General features: G+C 39.6%; 1 protein-coding gene across 1 annotated transcript in view; it reads right to left on the minus strand.

The window, feature by feature from the left end:
• The window catches only part of DENND1A (DENN domain containing 1A), a 920,735-nt gene that overhangs the window by 244,871 nt on the left and 657,074 nt on the right, over positions 1–18,790 (minus strand). The window contains exon 13 of the mRNA XM_063432346.1: positions 18,187–18,312. Coding sequence (XP_063288416.1) covers positions 18,187–18,312 — 126 coding nt within the window. The remainder of the gene's footprint in view (positions 1–18,186; positions 18,313–18,790) is intronic.

Genomic DNA, 18,790 nt, shown 5'->3' on the forward strand with positions numbered 1-18,790 from the left:
TTTCTTTGACTATTGTATCTGGGGTTAAGCCCCTTATACCTTCTGTAACTCTTTTGGGTATCGGTGGTGGAGTTCTCCACTACCGATTCCCTCTCTTTTTTTTGTTTAAAAAGGAGCTAGAAAGGATGTGGTAAGTGAGGCTCTTTCGGAGATGTAGCCACCAGGTTAGGAGAGTGGCTTCAGCAGATACCAGGTGGGGCATCTGAGAGCTCCGTCCAGAAGAGTGCAGTTCTAGGAACAGCTAAGATACTGCAAAGATCCTGCACAGAACCGGACTATGCCTTATGCTAAAACTAAACCAATCCGCTTAAATTATTTAAAAACCAAAAACAAAAAAAGCATAACACTATAACTTCTACTAGAAGTAAATATTATTATTGTACATTGCAGGAATCAGACATTGCATATTTTCAACTCAAAATGTTTTAACCCTCTATTTTGCAAACCTTGATACTATTTCTGGAGTTTGGAAAATGTTAAGATTTGAACATATGATGATAAGAGGTTTCCAAGTTGTGCTGAGTTAATATGGAAACCTCTGCCAGAAACAAACAGTAGGCAACATCTCTTTACTTTAACTTTAGATGAAAGGTTGGACACCTGCTGAGTAAGCTGCTTGCAACATTTCTGCGGACTCCATGATGATCAAGTCTTTTGTCAGGGTTATTACCTGAGATGGGAGTCTGTATCTCAGATATGTTGCTTACCCTTGCAGATAGACACAGTCCAAGGTGACTAGATAAGAAGCCACCTGGACTGTGGATCTGTGCACGGGGGCTGTGCAGGAAAGGTGATTCCAATGCAGTACCGACAAGTAGGATAGTCAAGGGATAGCCAAAGTCAAAGGATGCCAGAGGTCAGGATTAACGAAGTGTAGCCGAAGTCAAGGGATGCCAAAGTTCAGGATATGCGAAGACAGAAGCCGCAGTCAATATGGAGATTAATATCAAGAGACTGGAACACAGGAACTGAACACACACAACAGGATCAAAGACTTGATACGTTTTCCAGGGCGAGTCAGTGCTTATATACTCAGCTGATTACTGATCTGTCTCGGGTGAAGCACAGCAATAGACAAAGTCTAGTCCCCAGTGTTGCAGACAAGCCAGATAGACTAGGGCTAGAAATAAACCAAATAATAGGAACTGCTGTGGCTAAAAGGCAGTATAGCAGGCTCAGGGCAGCAAAGGACCAAGGTTCAAATCCCCTGTTGGGCACTTCTGGGGCAACCAAGTCTGGCCGTCTGATGTCACGATGAGAACTGTGACAGGTAGAGTGTCCGAGTTGAAAAAAGGAAAATGTTGGAATATCAATAAAGCAGGCCCAATCATTCATTCCCAAGTCCACTGAGAGCAGAACACAGTCCCCACAGTCTGATAATTAGCAAGAGGGTTTGAGTGGTGAGCCCGGATAAAGAGATACCGTAAAGGAGCCTCACAAACTACGCAATTAAAAAAAAAAAAAAAAAAAAAACGAGCGCAAAAAAAATAATCCATCTTCACCCATGGAGGGCTCCGCGCAGACTGAGCTCCGCAGGGTGGGGAAGGCTTATAAAGCATTGCCCCGCCCTGCAATTAGGCTAAGAACACTCTGATTGGTGGGTTTAAACCAATCAGAGTGCTCTTTGTCATTTTACAAGCGTGGGAAAGTTCTTTGGAATTTTCCCACGCTTGTAAAATGACACAGAGCACTGTGATTGGATGGATTTCAAGCCATCCAATCACAGTGCTCTGTGTCATTTTACAAGCGTGGGAAAGTTCTTTGGAATGGCTTGAAACCCATCCAATCACAGTGCTCTGTGTCATTTTACAAGCGTGGGGAAATTCCAAAGAACTTTCCCACGCTTGTAAAATGACAAAGAGCACTGTGATTGGATGGCTTGAAATCCATCCAATCACAGTGCTCTGTGTCATTTTACAAGCGTGGGAAAATTCCAAAGAACTTTCCCACGCTTGTAAAATGACACAGAGCACTGTGATTGGATGGCTTGAAATCCATCCAATCACAGTGCTCTGTGTCATTTTACAAGCGTGGGAAAATTCCAAAGAACTTTTCCACGCTTGTAAAATGACACAGAGCACTGTGATTGGATGGCTTGAAATCCATCCAATCACAGTGCTCTGTGTCATTTTACAAGCGTGGGAAAATTCCAAAGAACTTTCCCACGCTTGAAAAATGACAAAGAGCACTCTGATTGGCTCAAACCCACCAATCAGAGTGTTCTTAGCCTAATTGCAGGGCGGGGCAAGGCTTTATAAGCCTTCCCCACCCTGCGGAGCTCAGTCTGCGCGGAGCCCACCATGGGTGAAGATGGATTATATTTTTTTGCGCTCGTTTTTTTTTTTTTTTTTAATTGCGTCGGTTATTATGGATTTTTATTTGGCCTTTTTTGGGGCTGAAGAAAGAAGATTTTAGAAGAAAGAAAACATCGAATGGTAAGTTGATTTTATCTCATTTTTTCTTTTTTACAGGTTTTTAGTTAATGGTCCCCCCTCATTATTTTTAGGGTGAGGGGGGTAGGTAGGGAGATATTTTTTTTTTTGGGGGGGGGAGGGTTAACTAGGGTCCCCCCCCTTTGTATTTAGGGCCCCCACCCACCGCTCAGGGGTGGGGGCCGGGGGGGACAATAGGTCCCCCCCCTTATTGATAATTTTAGGGCCCCCACCCGCCGCACAGGGGTGGGGGCCGGGGGGGGACAATAGGTCCCCCCCCTTATTGATCATTTTAGGGCCCCCACCCGCCGCTCAGGGGTGGGGGCCGGGGGGGGGACAGTAGGTCCCCCCCCTCATTGATAATTTTAGGGCCCCCACCCGCCGCACAGGGGTGGGGGCCGGGGGGGGACAGTAGGTCCCCCCCTTATTGATAATTGTAGGGCCCCCACCCGCCGCTCAGGGGTGGGGGTCGGGGGGGGGACAGTAGGTCCCCCCCCTCATTGATAATTTTAGGGCCCCCACCCGCCGCACAGGGGTGGGGGCCGGGGGGGGGACAGTAGGTCCCCCCCCTTATTGATAATTTTAGGGCCCCCACCCGCCGCACAGGGGGTGGGGGCCGGGGGGGGACAGTAGGTCCCCCCCTTATTGATAATTGTAGGGCCCCCACCCGCCGCTCAGGGGTGGGGGCCGGGGGGGCACAGTAGGTCCCCCCCTCATTGATAATTTTAGGGCCCCCACCCGCCGCACAGGGGTGGGGGCCGGGGGGGGGACAGTAGGTCCCCCCCCTTATTGATAATTTTAGAAAGCGAGCTGAGATGTCAGTCAGACAGCTCAGCTCGCGAACGCGCATTCCGCGCACATGCGCGGTAAAGCGCTCAGGTTCTTCATAGGGCGGCATTCAATGCCGCTCTATGAAGAACGCGATTGGTCCAGCGCGAAGCCGTCCCATTGGGCCCCGCGATTTCGTCATTTTGACGAAAAAGGGGGCGCGGCCTAGCGGGGAGCTCGGCGCTGGAACGGAGGTAAGTTTTTAATATAAAAACACCGAATTTTTTTTTTTAATTAATGAAAGTTCATATAAAAGCAAGAAGGAAGGCTGGGGGACCTGTCTTTCTTGCTTTTATATGGTGACTATAGAGTCCCTTTAAATAAAGATCAGCTTTTATCTTGGAGCTCTTAGAATATGCAATTGATCAGCATAGGCCCTGCCCTCATAAATATGTTATTTAATTATGTATTTGTATGTTTTTTACATATTAAAACCAATGATATTTGAACTGCATAAATAGACAGTAATCTAATTACCAAATGTACATTTTGTGACAACAAAGAACATTTAAATGTTCACTTAATGCACTCTAACTACTTCATTATTTTTTTTTTTTTTAATTCTTTATTTTTGTAGTGCATGTGTGAACATAACATCCTGCATCGTCACAATAACGATTGCAGGAACAAGAATAAGTCACAACGAAACAGATTACATCAGAAGTTACATCTTAAGGGTGGTTTCTGTGCTTCGCTTTGCTGTGCCTACACATTTTTTGTTATGGTTAAATTATGAAATAAAATTGCACACATTTTTTAAAGTTAGCTATGGTATAAGTGATACATGCATTTTCAATGTGCATAGGTATACGGTTGAAGCGGCAGCTGTGAAACATTCAGACATGTGCGGTTATGGTACGAATAACTTCAACATATAGCATGCCTCCAGAACAACATACATTTAACTGAGCTAGTTCAATTATGCTGGTGTAGTTGTAGTGTCTTGAAAGCTTTTGCAAGTTTTGCTACTCTTATATATGCCGTACCTCGGGAAGCAACACTCTAACAAGAAAACACGTAACAGTGAAACAAGACTAGGGCCGTCCTATGCCTTAAGGTGGTGTCACTACACATTTCAAAAGCTAATGCGAACAGTTGCTTTGTAGTTGAGGAGACCTGCGTGGGTCTAGGTTATTCTATACACATTCATGCTTAATGTGTAACTACTTCATTATAATCAAGTGGTTATTGTGCAGAAACCCTGTTCCTGCAGCCTCTTTCTGTTTAAAAATAATTAATTACAGAGATAAATATAATGTTCTTCTGTGTGTGGGGCCTTCTTCGTATTCCAGCTCTAATACTCTTTTCCTGGTTGGCAATATCAGTCTCGTGCAACTTTTGTGCCTAGTGTCAGCACACACAGCATGCTAACACAAGATGCCTTGGAGAGGTGGCCCATTGTTAGGAATATTGAACACTCAGATACAAAGCTCCTGCTGTCTTGCTCTTTTAACAATTTAACTCTAACTCCATGGTAATGAAAAAACAAATTGGTTCTGTTTTTACTTTTGCCTTCATAGGCAACTCATATCATGATCAGTAAGATTTTATCTAAGGCTGGTGGTAGTTAAAGAAATGTATCCCTTTTCAAGCTGGTTTTATGAATAGGGGGTCATCGATTGGCTGAGAACATTAGTTGACTGCCCTCAGCCAATCAGCGACATTGCTGCCCAATTCTACAGAGCCTTCCGATTTAAAGATTTTGAGAAAACGGGAGGACAGAGAGGCAGGGAGATTTGGCGCTGGAACAGAGATTCCCGGTTAAACCATTCGAGAATGGTTTAACCTCTTAAGGTGAGCCAACGCCAGTGACCTCCAGGCACCAAAAAAACTTCATTTATAAATACATCTGATGTTATGGGGTAGTGAGACAACCACTTCCTAAACAGATCATTTTACATATAACCAGAATCAACTTCATCCAGTGGTAGGGTGAGCCTGATAAGATTTTTAGTTCACAATAGCTCCAGCCTAAGGTTTCTCATAGAAATGAGTAATTAAACTGAAATTTGCAGATTTGTATAACAAAAAAACATACTATTAGTTAAAGTGCAGTTTTTTTGTGACCATGACTTGCTAAAAAAAACAAAACCATGATCAAGTCATGGTCACATAAAAAAAAAAAAAAAAAAAAAAAAAAAAAAAACCTTTAAAACTGCACTTTAACTAATAGTATGTTTTTTTTTCTTATACAAATCTGCAAATTTCCATTTAGTTACTAATTTCTAAGAGAAACCTTAGGCTGGAGATTTGCCCTCTGTGCTTTTATTACAAATAATTAATGATTAAATGCCAAATCTCCCAACAATTAGACAAAAAAGCAAGGAGTTTGCAATAAAATAATGATTGCTTTGTATAACATCTAGGCAAATCTTGGCTGCTTGGTTGATACACTGGAGAGTGCTGTTTGTTACACCACTTGTGTCTCTTATGAACATTAGTAAAAAAAAAAAAAAAAAAATATGTCGGCATACAGAAAAGTGAAAATATTACATGCAAAGTCCAATTTAAATTATGGTGCCTGAGGGAAGACTAGGGACAAATGACAAATATTAAAAGGTGCCACAGATATCTGAATAAAACAAATATCCTTACACACAATGACTCTAAGAAAAGACCATTTGTTCTCATTTGGGATGGCAATCTGTGTACGGCAGCTAACACACGCAAAGGTAGAAAATGAGACTAATGAGCTTTGGCTGGTGGGATGACAGAGACCAGAAACAGACTGCCAGGAGAAGTCTTGTAAATAAATTTAACATAGAATCAGTAACAGCAGTGTCATGGGGATGCAACACTGGAAACTGCAGTGTGTATATACACATTGCAAGTGAACAGATAGTTCTTGAATTCTATGTGCTGGAAGCAGGAAACATGTGCAAGCGAAAAGAGTGACTTTGACAAGAGCCAAATAATGGTGGCTAGATGACTGGGTAAGCAAGTCTTATAGGGTGTTCCTGGTATGCAGTGGGTAGTACTTACCAAAAGTAGTGCAAAGAAGGATATCAGTGAAGCTACGTCAGGGTCATAGGCACCCAAGGCTCACTGATGCACGTAGCAAAAGCTAGCCCATCTGGTCTAATCACACAGAAGAGCTACTGTAGCTCATATTGCTGAAAACCGCAATGCCAGCTATGATTGGCATCAGAACACACAGTGCATTACAGTTTGCTGCATATGGGGCTGCCTACCGGAGACCGGCTAGAGTGCCCATGAGTGCACCTGCCCATTGCCAAAAATGCTTTCAATAAGGATGTGAGCAATGGAAAAAGGATGCCTGGTCTGATGAATGTGGATGAATCTGATGGTCCGATTAATTATGATGTGGATTATTTACCTGGGGAAGAGATGGCAGTAGGATGTGCAATGGGAAGAAGGCAGGCCGGCAGAGGCATTGTCATGCTCTCGGCAATGTTCTGGGAAACCTTGGGTCCTGACATTAATGTGGATGTTACTTTGAGGTGTACTACTGACATAGAATTTGTTGCAGACCACACACACCCTTTATGGCTATGGTGTTACCTGATGGGACTGGCCTCTTTCAGTAGAATAATGAACCATGCCACTCACTGACATGTGGAACATCATCCATGGAGGCCCCACCTCCCAACTTGCAGGAATTCAAATATTATGGGTACCTTTATAAGCAGGCAACATGTACAACACTTGACAATTTCAGCCCAAAATAATCAATGGTTGCAAATAAGATTAGGTGAGAAAGAGTTAAAATGGGTAACTTTGTTGCTTATGAACAATAACTCTCTGATGATTTGAGATGTCACCCAAATGTGGGAAGGTAATGGCAGAGTGGAGTGCATTGTCAATCTTTTTGTTCATTCAAAAGTAATAACGGTGTGAAGCAAGCAGGCAGGCAACAGATGCTACAAAAAACAGTGGAAATATATAATAAAAAAAAATGTTGTGTTATAAGGAGCTGACAAGAACGGCGACATAACACAAGGAGCCAAAAAGAGCATCATACTAAACTTGTGCCACAACAACCTTTCCTATACCCACCTGGCTCTGTATGAGATCCCTGTAATTTGGAAACCTGGTACTGAATAGTCTCTGCTTTTATACAACTCAACTGGCACTGCCAATCAAAGTCTTTTCAGTCAGCAAAGCTCTGTAAAAGATTTGTTCTATCCAGCTGGCATATACTCTTCAGAGACTGAATCAACATTCCTTGTTTTGTGAAAAAAGCTTTATGCACCTTACACTGCCCACATACTTATAATACTAGAGGCAGACTTACATCTTCCTCAATTCAATTGCAATATCTCAAATGCTAATGCAGGAGAATGTCTGTAAAGTTGTATTTCTAGCCAATTTAAGGATATACTTTAATCATGTAGTTTGAGTAAAGTGTTATAAAGCCTGGCAATGGCACTAAGGTAGCACCTATTGAGGCAAGTTCTTGTTTCCAATATGTACACGTTTACACCAAGAACATACATTTTATTTAGACGCCAAAGAACAACAATGACAGAAAAAACTGTCATTTTTATTATTCCTCAACATAAAACAGTAGTAAATGTATGAAATCCTCTATATGCACTATACTGTAATATATTATATACTCTTGAAAAAAGTCCAAGTCAGACTGAAACATTGACTGTACCTTTGCACAATACTACAAGCCCTCTGAGTGAATTTATCTGGGACATTTATATTATATATATATATATATATATATATATATATATATCTATCAGTCCATTAGACAAAATGCCAAACATATAATTATAATGAATGGAATAACCCTTTAATCCACATTGTGCAAGATATAGAGAAACATACATATTTTATAAATAAATAAATAAATAAATAAATAAATAATATATATATATATATATATATATATATATATATATATATATATATTATATGCACTCACTGGTTAGCTCCAAATAATAAGTATGGCACTTAATCCAGTATACTAGGGTGCAAAACAGCAAAAGAGCATAACACTCTAGAGTGCTATCTTCTTTTGCTGATATATAGCTAGGCACCAAAAAGATTGTGGTGAGCTAAAACACAATAAAATTCCCCACAGTGTATATACAAACCGCTTTTATGCATCACCTGCATATCTCAGGCTGGACTTTGAGAAGTCCTTCTTGGGCACAGAAACACAAATAATCATGTTTTCACAAATGTCCCAGAGTTCCCAGCTCGACATGGAAAAAAGCAAAGACAAAAATGCGTTTAAAACAGTGTCCATTGCAAAGTGTTTCTGCAGAATGCAGCATGAAGTCGAAACACAATGCCCTCCTGTGCTTATTTGCATGTCCAGCTATGAACTCTGGGATGGTTGTGAAAACATGATTTTTCAAGTTCCTGTTCTCAAGAAAGCCTTCTTAAATAACTTTTTTTTTTTTTTTTAGCAATCATAAAGCAAACCTATATTGCATAAGTCTATCTTAATCTCTCTGTATATAACTACATCTATGTGCTGTCCCTTGGTTTTGGGAAGAGGCATTTTATTAACAAAGCACATTTGGGTCACTGCAAACTAACCATGTCATAGAAAGTGCCAAGATAACACCACAAAAGATCATTCCCTGTTTAGTATGTTTCTCATTTAAAACGATTTTGCAAGCACTGAAGCTGAACTTCTAAGCCCATTTTTGTGGCAAAGCTTCAGAGTGCATAAAACCCAAGCAGTGGTAATGAAAGCAATTCTATTAGAGACAAAGTGAAGGGAACTCAATGAATAGGACATGCAAAGAACAAGAACAAACCCTTCTGCAACCACTAGGTGCCAGTCTTGGAGAGAGTATAAAATCAGAACAAAGTGAATCCAGGATATGTTAGTTTTTTGTGTATTGCTTTTAAATAAATATATATATATATATATATATATATATATAAATATATATATATATATATATATATATATATATATATATATATATATATAACACATTTTGTCATAAAAATGTTGAAACTGCAAAACAATTAACATTTATCCATTGTACTGCTTAACTATTTACTCACATACAAGGGATGGAGTTTTCCCATCATTTTTTAGAAATATATATTTTAAAACTCCAGGATTAAAGGCCTGAACTGTTAGGGATGTGTCGTGGGAAGACAGAGTCTGTATGATTCTCTCACCTCCAGTTCATCTCGGGCATTTCACTAAAAAGATTAATTAAGGACAGAGGCCGGAAATACCAACTGTTGTCTGCGAGCGTAACACTCACTAATAGAAGACCAGAAAGTAAATTTTTGGTGCAGCCCTAAGAGTCAAGGCATAGGCGTGTGCAGCCTATTGCATAAAGGTGTGCACCCTAAAGCACAAACACACACGCCGCTTGTATGTATGTGTATATATATATATATATATATATATATATATATATATATATATATATATATATACACACACACACACACACACACATACATATGGTTACGGTGCTGTGTGTTTGTGAGGGCGGTGTGTTTAAGGGTGCTGTTAGTGTGTGTGTAAGGGTGCTGTAAGTGTATGTGTAAGGGTGCTGTTAGTGTATGTGTAAGGGTGATGTGTGTGTAAGGGTGATGTATGTGTGTGTTGTTAGTGTGTGTAAGGGTGCTGTGTGTGTGTGTGTGTGTCTATGTGTAAGGGTGATGTGTGTTTGTATTTGTTTGGAGGCACTGTGGGGGTGGGAGGACCGTTTAGGAAATAGGGGACCGTGCTGCTGCCATCCCTGGTGGTCCAGTGGTGAGTGAACTCTAGCCTGCGGGGCTAGAGTTCATTCTTGCGAGATCCGAGTGTTGCCGTGGCAACACTCCGACCTCGCGAGAAGAGCCCAGCGGAGCTGCTGGCTAGAGCTCTGCGGGTCCTCTCCTGCCTCCCTCTCTGTGGAGGCACATAGCGCAGGCAGGAGGGTGTGCCCAGGCACACCACATGCGCACGCCTATGAGTAAAGGGATTTTTGCCTAACATTAATTTAATTTTAATTAAAAAAAAAAACTATTAACTCTGCACTCTACTTTTTATTTTAAATCTGTGTAGCTATCTCCATCAATCTCTTTGATTAGACTATAAGCTCATTTAAACAGGGTCCTCATCTAACAATTGTTCCTGTGTCATTGTGTAATTGTCTCATTTACTGCGGAATTACTGCGGAATTAGTTGGTGCTATATAAATATATTTGCTCACTCCTGATGGTTTCTTCTAAAAAGGCAGTCTTTATTTGAAACGCAGATATAAAGTCAACCTTTTGGCTTTCTACATGAGCCTTTGTCAAGTCAATCTCTTGATGATTAAAACACAATGATGTCATCAAAATCAAACACATTTCTTAAACATCAAGTTGAAACCTGCTCCAAATATGAAACAATAAAAAATACTTAAAAGCCTTCGGCAATGTGAAGGTTAATTATGTGGCAGCTGGCCAGCTAGTAAGCTAACCAATCAGAACGCTGTGACAGCCAAGTCTTGAGGACTGACATTAGGTCCCCACATATATTTTAATAGTGATTTGTCCACCCCTCATTATATTTTTCATATTTGTAATGTTCCCTACTCTATGCCCTCGTTTTTAGCACCCCTCACCTCCCCATTTTAGGTTTTTACTATTTAATATAATTAACTTTCGCACCAAACAATGTTTTTTTTTTGTTGTTTTTTTTAACTATTTGCCTGCTGAATTACAAAACACAGATATTGTCAGATAGCTTGAACAATGTCCAGATTTTGCAGTCCGAATGGCCCGTATGCAGCCAGATGGTTTTTCCCCATGCAGTGTGGAACCATTCTGAATTTAGTGAATAACTCTGCAAGTGTTAAGTGGGGAACAAAATAAAGGACCTAAATGCGCTCATTGCATTTTACACCAAGATCAACATTAGGGAATTAGCAGCAAAACTGAAACAAAATACAGAATTGAGATATCCCAAAATATTTAAGAGGAGCTTTTATTAGTACAAGTCTCAGGTGGACAATACGACCCACCACTGAGAGTCAATACTAGAAGGTTTGAAGGAGCATAAGGCTTAAACTCTGCAGGGAACAAAAATGTCATAACATCTGGTACAAGAGAGAGATCTCCTGATCAGAAGAGATGATACTATATTATTAGAGAACATAAAATCTGCTGAAGTCTGTATATTTAAAAAGGTATTTAAAAACACAGCCAATGATGCCAAAAGCCTTGAGTGTGAATCTGAGCAAATCTATCCAGAATTCACCACACTTAATAATAAAAAAAAAAAAAAAAAGGAAATATAGTGGTCAGTCAATTCAGACTAAAACAAAATTTTAATTCACCCTTTACTAATACATCAGTGAAAGTCTTTGCTCAATAACCGCGATATTAACATAGCATATGCATAATCCATCAGAAACGTGTGTGTGTCTCTCTATACCCACACACAAAGACAGGAACATTATCATACAGTCAACTGACAAAGATTCTAAATTAAAAAAAAAAAATGTTATGACACATTATTGATAACTCTACTTATCACTTCTATTAATTAAATGAAAACTACAATGACACATTGGACTGGCACACATTTTGATATCCATTAGAAAAACATCAAAGATGTCCAGTTCTATATACATTTTATGTATTAAAAATATAGTCCCCGAAGATCTCCGCCCAGTGTCTAGAAGTGTCAAGCTTAGGAAATATACCAAGTCTTAATTCTTTTAAGATTTGGCTGTCATAGCGCTCTGATTAGTTGGCTTGCTAGACAACCAAACAGAGCACTCTTATAGTTATATTGCAAAGCATGGTGAATTTTTCAATGCTTTGCAAGAACTGTCATAGCGTGGGAAAGCCTATAAAATGGCACTCCATGAGTGAAGATGGATTTTTTTTTATTGGAGCACTTTTTTTTTTTTTTACCATTTTAGTTAATGTTGTCGGTGATTATGGATTTATATTTGGCCTTTTCTGTGGCAGAAGAAGAATTAGAAGAGAGAAGACTTTGCATGGTATTTTTCTTTTTAAAGTTATTGGGTTTTTGGACCCCTCCTCACTATTAGTAGGGTGAGGTGGTAGATAGGTACTTTAGGTACCCCTGGGTGAGGGGGATAGTCTTATTTTGGGAAGTGTACAATGGCATGTCTGTTTTCTAATTAAGTAATAAATGTGTGGGGGCCGGGGGAGGGGATACTAGGTTGCCTTATTATAAATATACCACCCGCTGCCCATGGGTGAGGGGACAATAGGTTCACCCCTTATTATTAGTGTAAGGATCCCCACCCACCGTCCCTGGGTGGGGGCTAGTGAAGGGAACAATAGGTCCACCACACTTAATACTTAAAGCTGCCCTCACCTGATACCAAATGATGTGTGGGGGACTATACCCCCCCCTTCCCCTCCCCCCATTATTTCCCTTTCTAGCGACTGGACAGCAATGGCATATGGTTACGTTTAGCCCACTAGCTGCGAGCACTTCCAGCTGGCAAATAGTTCTTCAAATGATCAAGTCACTTGCACTAAGCAAGTAAATGATCATTTGCAAACGTGCATCCTACCGGATGCATTTGGTCTATCATTGGCCGCCATTTGGTTGTTTATAAATCTCCAATTCCTCTGTTGAAAATTGGTTCGGATGAGGATATCAGAGATTTTCCGAACACATCGGAACACAAACTTTACAGAAATGGTTAAACTGAATGAATCCTGACCGCATTTGGCTGTGAATTGACAATGGTTGGAATTTTCTGTCATTTTCTTTGTATTTTGTCCATTTGGACAAAATCCGGAGTTTAGTAAATAAACCTGTTAAAAATCTGTTGCTTATCTGCATACTCCCCTCCTTCAAATTTCCAAATTAGCTGGCTTTTGCATTTCCAGCAATGTTATCTAACTCTATTCCAGGTTTTAGGAGGTGTACTGGTTACAAAACATATTTTGGAAGATACAGGTTTGTTTGAAGATCAATGTAAAAAGGATGTACAGAACTCACAGCATATAACTAATATTTATAGAAAAACATATGCATGATAGTCATAAAGAAGCTCATTTAGTCAAGTCTAAAAGGAAAGTAAGTAGGGAATTAAGGTAGGGAACAAGGAATTACAAAGCCTGCAGCACAGTTGACCCCCTGGAAGACAAATTGGTGGAGTTAAAGTATTCACAAACTAAGCCAGCACCAGGCTTTGCTTGTGTGTGTATGTGTGCGTGTATTTATCATTTGGGATACAGCACTAGGCTCTCTGCTACAGTGGGACCCTTGGCACAATAATGTGCCAGGGAGCTTGCTTTCACTGAGTGCCCACCGGCTGTACGCTGATGCTAAATACATTCTGGCGCTAGACCTGGAATCACATCTCACAGATGCCAACAACCTGTTTTTCAGCATACGAATGAAGCTTGAGTGGCAGAGATTGTCTTTGTCTTCTTAACTGTTTTTGCATTGTATATACTATGCCAGGAAGTAAAAAAATAAATAAGAGAGTAAAAAAATATAGTTTTTTTTTTTTTTTTTTTTAAACATTTCTATAAATGGTAATATTTTTCTGATGTAAGAACAATAACACCAACTACAGCCAGGATACAACTCTGGGATATTACTTATTTTAAATATTTTCCATCATTGTAGAACTCTGATTTATGTTAATTAAAATATAATATATGAACATTATGCAGATATACTAAACCAATGTTTTAATTTAACATAAAGCCATTTACATTTCATTTAGGTGCTTTAACTTTTTGCTATCTCTCATGCACAACAAACATGCATATATAATTATATATGTGTATGACACTATAATGATGCTATCAGACCCAGTGGTGTATTTTCCACGATGCTAACAAGGCATTTGCCTTGGGTAGCACTTTTAGGCATTTTTTGCCGGCCCTTAAGCGCCCTGACAGATGCCCTGTTAGCCTCTTTCATGGGGGGCCCAAGAACTGGCTGGCCACCTCAGGCCCCCCCGGGGGGAGGAGGGGTAGGTGCGCGAGGGAGCCCCCTGAGCTCTTCCGGCCCTGCATTGATGCTGAGAGCCAGGATATGATGTCAAAGGTAGGGAGGATGTGTGGATTAAAATTTATATTTTAAGTGTGTGAATGTGTCAGTATCAGGATGTCTGTTAGTGAGTGTGTCTGTGTGTTTGTCAGTGAATGTGTGTGTGCTTGTGCATGTCTGTCAGCGAATGTGTGCATGTCTGTCACTGTGTGTCCGAGTGAGTGTGTATCTGTGAGTGAGTGTGTGTGTCTGCCAGTGTGTATTGGTCAGTGAATGTATGTCACTGTATGTGAATCTGAAAGTGTGTGCCTTTCAGTGAATGGGTGTGTTAGAGTGTGCCTGCCAGTCAAACTGTGTGTTTGTCTTAAACAGGTAGGGGCTTGTCAAATTTAGATCGGGGGTGCCCGAGTTTTAACATGCCTAGGGAAGCACATATCCAAAATACACCACTGATCAGACCATCACAGTTTACCAATGGCATATCCTGTTTGGGACAACAAGAAGGCAACATTTCCAGGACATATAAGCACAGTACCCTCCATAGTGTCCCCATGCAACACAATCTCATCAAGGACCATAAGAACACACAAGTGCACATGAGTTAACTCTGTTATTTTCTAAGAAAGCAAAGGCATAATGCTTTACATGTTTAAATTGATTCAGCTACATTACAGCCTTTGCAGTCTAACCGCCTTCATTACGACAAATCAAAGCAACTATTTTTGTCTGTGTGACCGTAAACAAATATAAAAAATGCACTCTATTTGTTTTATTTTTGTTCTGAAAAATGATTCAAAAAATGTAGTTAATTATTATACTGCGCACTGAAAACAAAGAATTAGTATTTGGTTCAGTTAATACTCTAAATACTCCCTGTGTTATTATGAATACTATAATTAAACCAACGCAAAGGGTTACAGTTGGTTAACATTGGAAACATGTCATTCAGAGGTATAATTAGATTTGTATTTTCTTGTATGCATAAAAGCCAACAATCTGAACAATTCTGAGTGCAATGCCCAAATTATAAAACAAATAAAAAATAAATAAATAAAGAGATCTTTTTGCATAATGTTAATTATAGAAATCAGGGTAATTGTTCTTTATAATTTTTCCTGATGGTCTCAATACTTGGAGCACAAACACAATTAACTGTAGATACGGGGTAATGCTCCAGTGTCTGTGAGGTATGCATTACAATGTATTAAACCATTAATGGTTCATACTTACTGGCGGCATTGAATATGTTTTAGTAGGGATTTCCCTATTATTGGAACCTTTAACTCCTTTGTAACTGAAGCAGTAATGTCTTAATCCTTCAAAATAAAGCACCATATATTGGACACAACTGTCCACAGCATAACAAAAACACAAGTTATACACACATATCCACAGTAAGCGGAGCTAATGTATTTTGAAAGTACCGTAATTACAGTATTTCTGACAAATGATGGTCATTTCAAGTTTGATAATATGCTGTCGATGTGTGACATGTATTGGCAATTATGGCAGCCATTCTCCAAATGTATGTAGATTGTCTTGCAACTAAGCAAAAGCAGCTTTCTCACCGGGATACTGCCATCACTGAGAAAACGTACTTGAGCTTAATTTGTTTAATGACTCTAGAAATAGGATATATGAAATAAAAAGAAGATATGAAACATTTGTAGATGCAGAGTTACTGATATGGGGATATAATTATAGTTAGAAAGAGCATCTCTGGTTTCTAGTTTCCATGATGACTGCATCAAATGTAACACTTTGCCCCAGAATTTATTTCTCCCCCGGGATTTTACCTTGATAAACAGAGCGAATCGTGTCCACTTCAAGCGCATCTAAATGCACACCAAGTGAGAATTTATTGTGCCCCCCTGCATTACAATATGAATAGATATTTTATTGTATTTGGTAATCCTTGCACCTGTTAACTTGGTTCGGATACTCTAAATGTGGTTGTTTTAATAAGTAACAAACTGTACCAGTACCTTTTTCTCCCCACTGGTAATAGCTTTCTTTATTGCTATAATACAGACCCAAATCAATGTAACTCACAATTCCAACAGATGATTACAGAATAACAACAGGTCAGGGCTGCAAGTGATTTGTTTGGACAAACACATCAATATGTTTGCTCCCTACCCAGTATTCATGTAGAACTCTGTGTATTAATCCGAAGTTGTAAGTATGCATTTGAAAGTGGTCACAGAGCTTTCCTTGGATGTAGTCCACGGACAGCAGGAGCAATTTGCAATAACAGTATCGATTGTGTCTTCACAATAACAAGAATTGTCTCAGGTTTTATAGAATCCTAAATCCAACCACATGTTCACTTTTGTAGCATGTAATTAAGAATCTAATAAACAATGTTGCAGAAAATGCATATGAACATTATCAGACTATGAGCAAAAGTTCCATATTGGTTGTGCTAAAAGTTTTTAAAATCCATTTTCTTTTATAATATTCCAACTCACACTTTGCTGGCAAAGACAGGATAACATATGTAAATTATTTAACGTTTATACTGCCATTTGAATGGTGCATGCCACAAAGTCATAGTGCTGTTAATTTGATCTATGTTTTGGGCTAGGGATAGGAGTAAAGAAATGCATATTACCACTGTCACAGTGAGTGTTCACATGAGTTAAAACCTCACTCTGGTTCTCAAAACTCACATGTCACTCACTGGAACTGGTAGCTGGAGGAACAGATAGTCTATTCTGCCAAAGTACAAGGGAATAAGGGCCATGCAAAAGGCCACAGAGGATGGTGACTGTACGACAGAGATAGGTAGAGCTCAATATGGGCTCCATCTATCACTGAATTTAAAAGGTGGCCCAAAAGTAGGTATAGATCATAATGTACACACGCAACAAAATCAGCTAATTGTTCTGTTGAAGAGAACCGGTCCCACAACATCTTCGCTAGACAGTGCACCCCACACTGTGACTCCTGGCTGGTTCAGTTGAGATGTGATTGTCAAATGTGAATTTTTATCTACCAAATACATACAGTTATGCCTGTTCATGTGCCCCGACAATTTAAAAGAATGTTCATCTGGCCAGATGATCTTATCAAGAAGGTCTGGTTTGTGAGAGGTTTGGTTATGCATTATCTTACAGTATTGCAACAGACAGTCTGGGACATCCTCCAGAAGACCATGTAACAGTCTTTAATAGTACAACTTCAATTTCAATTTACGCATTAAGCGTTGCAAAAACGTTCTCGGTATGGATAGCTGCTGAGACACGTCATGTCGACTTTTTCGGACTGTTCGCAATTCTCACAGCAACTCTCAAGTTATTTTCCTCTGTCATAAATGTCCTAGTATGTCCAGATTTTGGTACATTAATCATTGCTTCAAATTTATCTTTAATACAAATTTCAGATGTGTTGGTGGAGGAGTGTCAAATGCTTCTTGCCACGCTTTTGCACCCGCTTAGCATTTTCAGTCTTCCAGTACTGCTTCAAATAATACTTTAATTTGCCCTCCACTATTATTTCGAATTGCCACACTGATATGTAAAGCATGCAATTTAACTGCCAGTGTGTTGTGTGTCAGCATGTATGTGTACCCACATAATCTGTTGTGATGAATTTAATTGATTCCACTGTATACCTACTTTTGGGCCACATGCACATATATTATGACCTAAAATGCTGAGAACCATAAGGGAGCATTATCAGAGACAGCAATGCTTGCTCACAGTTCAATTCCAACCAAGATATGCCGACCGGCGCTCCTCAGACCCTGTGACAGTTGCACCTCTCTACCCCACTTTGTTACGCTTCTGGTGCATGCACTAATTCTATGGTAGAATTCAATTTTAAGCACAATTAAAAGGCTGAACATGGTCTGATTGTGAGTAAACCCATGCGGAAGTGACATACCTTCTATGAGTAGCATATTAGCAGTTGTTGGCAGTATGTACACACACTTGGTTTGCATTGCAGTGGTTGACTGTACATTAAGAGCTCCACTCATGCTAGGGGAAAGTGAATGGTACTCACTGGCTCAATTTTTAGTGCACTCCTGTAGCTGCCAAATAAAGATGCTTGAGCCTTCAAGAAGGCTTGTGCGACTCCATCTCCAGTTGTTGTAGAGACTTTTCTCAGTCGATTCTTTAATGCGGAAACCTGAAATTACATAAAAGCAGGTTATGCAATGTTTAAAAGTAACCATTTTTTAAAATATCAAAAGTAGTGTAGCAAAAATATTCTAACACTCTTACTTAATGTTAAACAGTCTGTATCTCTACGATGTTTATTGATATACTTTCCCCTGCCTCTATTACAGTCTAAAGCGATAAAGGTAATGTTTTAAATACAGTAAGAGCCTGTTCTGCAAAACGACTGCCACTTGGTAGTATATAGAAAGGAAATGGCAAAATAAATGGCGTGCTTATGCAAGTAAGGCTTAATGTCAGTGATCTGCTCTCTAGCCAGAAAAACAAACAAACAAACAATATAATTCAAAACCTTAGGGAATATGAAGTGCAAAAGTATAGTGAGCATTTGAAATTTAAATTCAAAGAAATATATGCATTAAATGGTCATTCCAAACACATACCTTCTGACTTCGGAGTCCTGCAAAGCAGGATGTTGGTGGGAGGGA

Source organism: Pelobates fuscus, chromosome 9 (assembly GCF_036172605.1).
Source record: "Pelobates fuscus isolate aPelFus1 chromosome 9, aPelFus1.pri, whole genome shotgun sequence".
NCBI classification, from domain to species: Eukaryota; Metazoa; Chordata; class Amphibia; order Anura; family Pelobatidae; genus Pelobates; species Pelobates fuscus.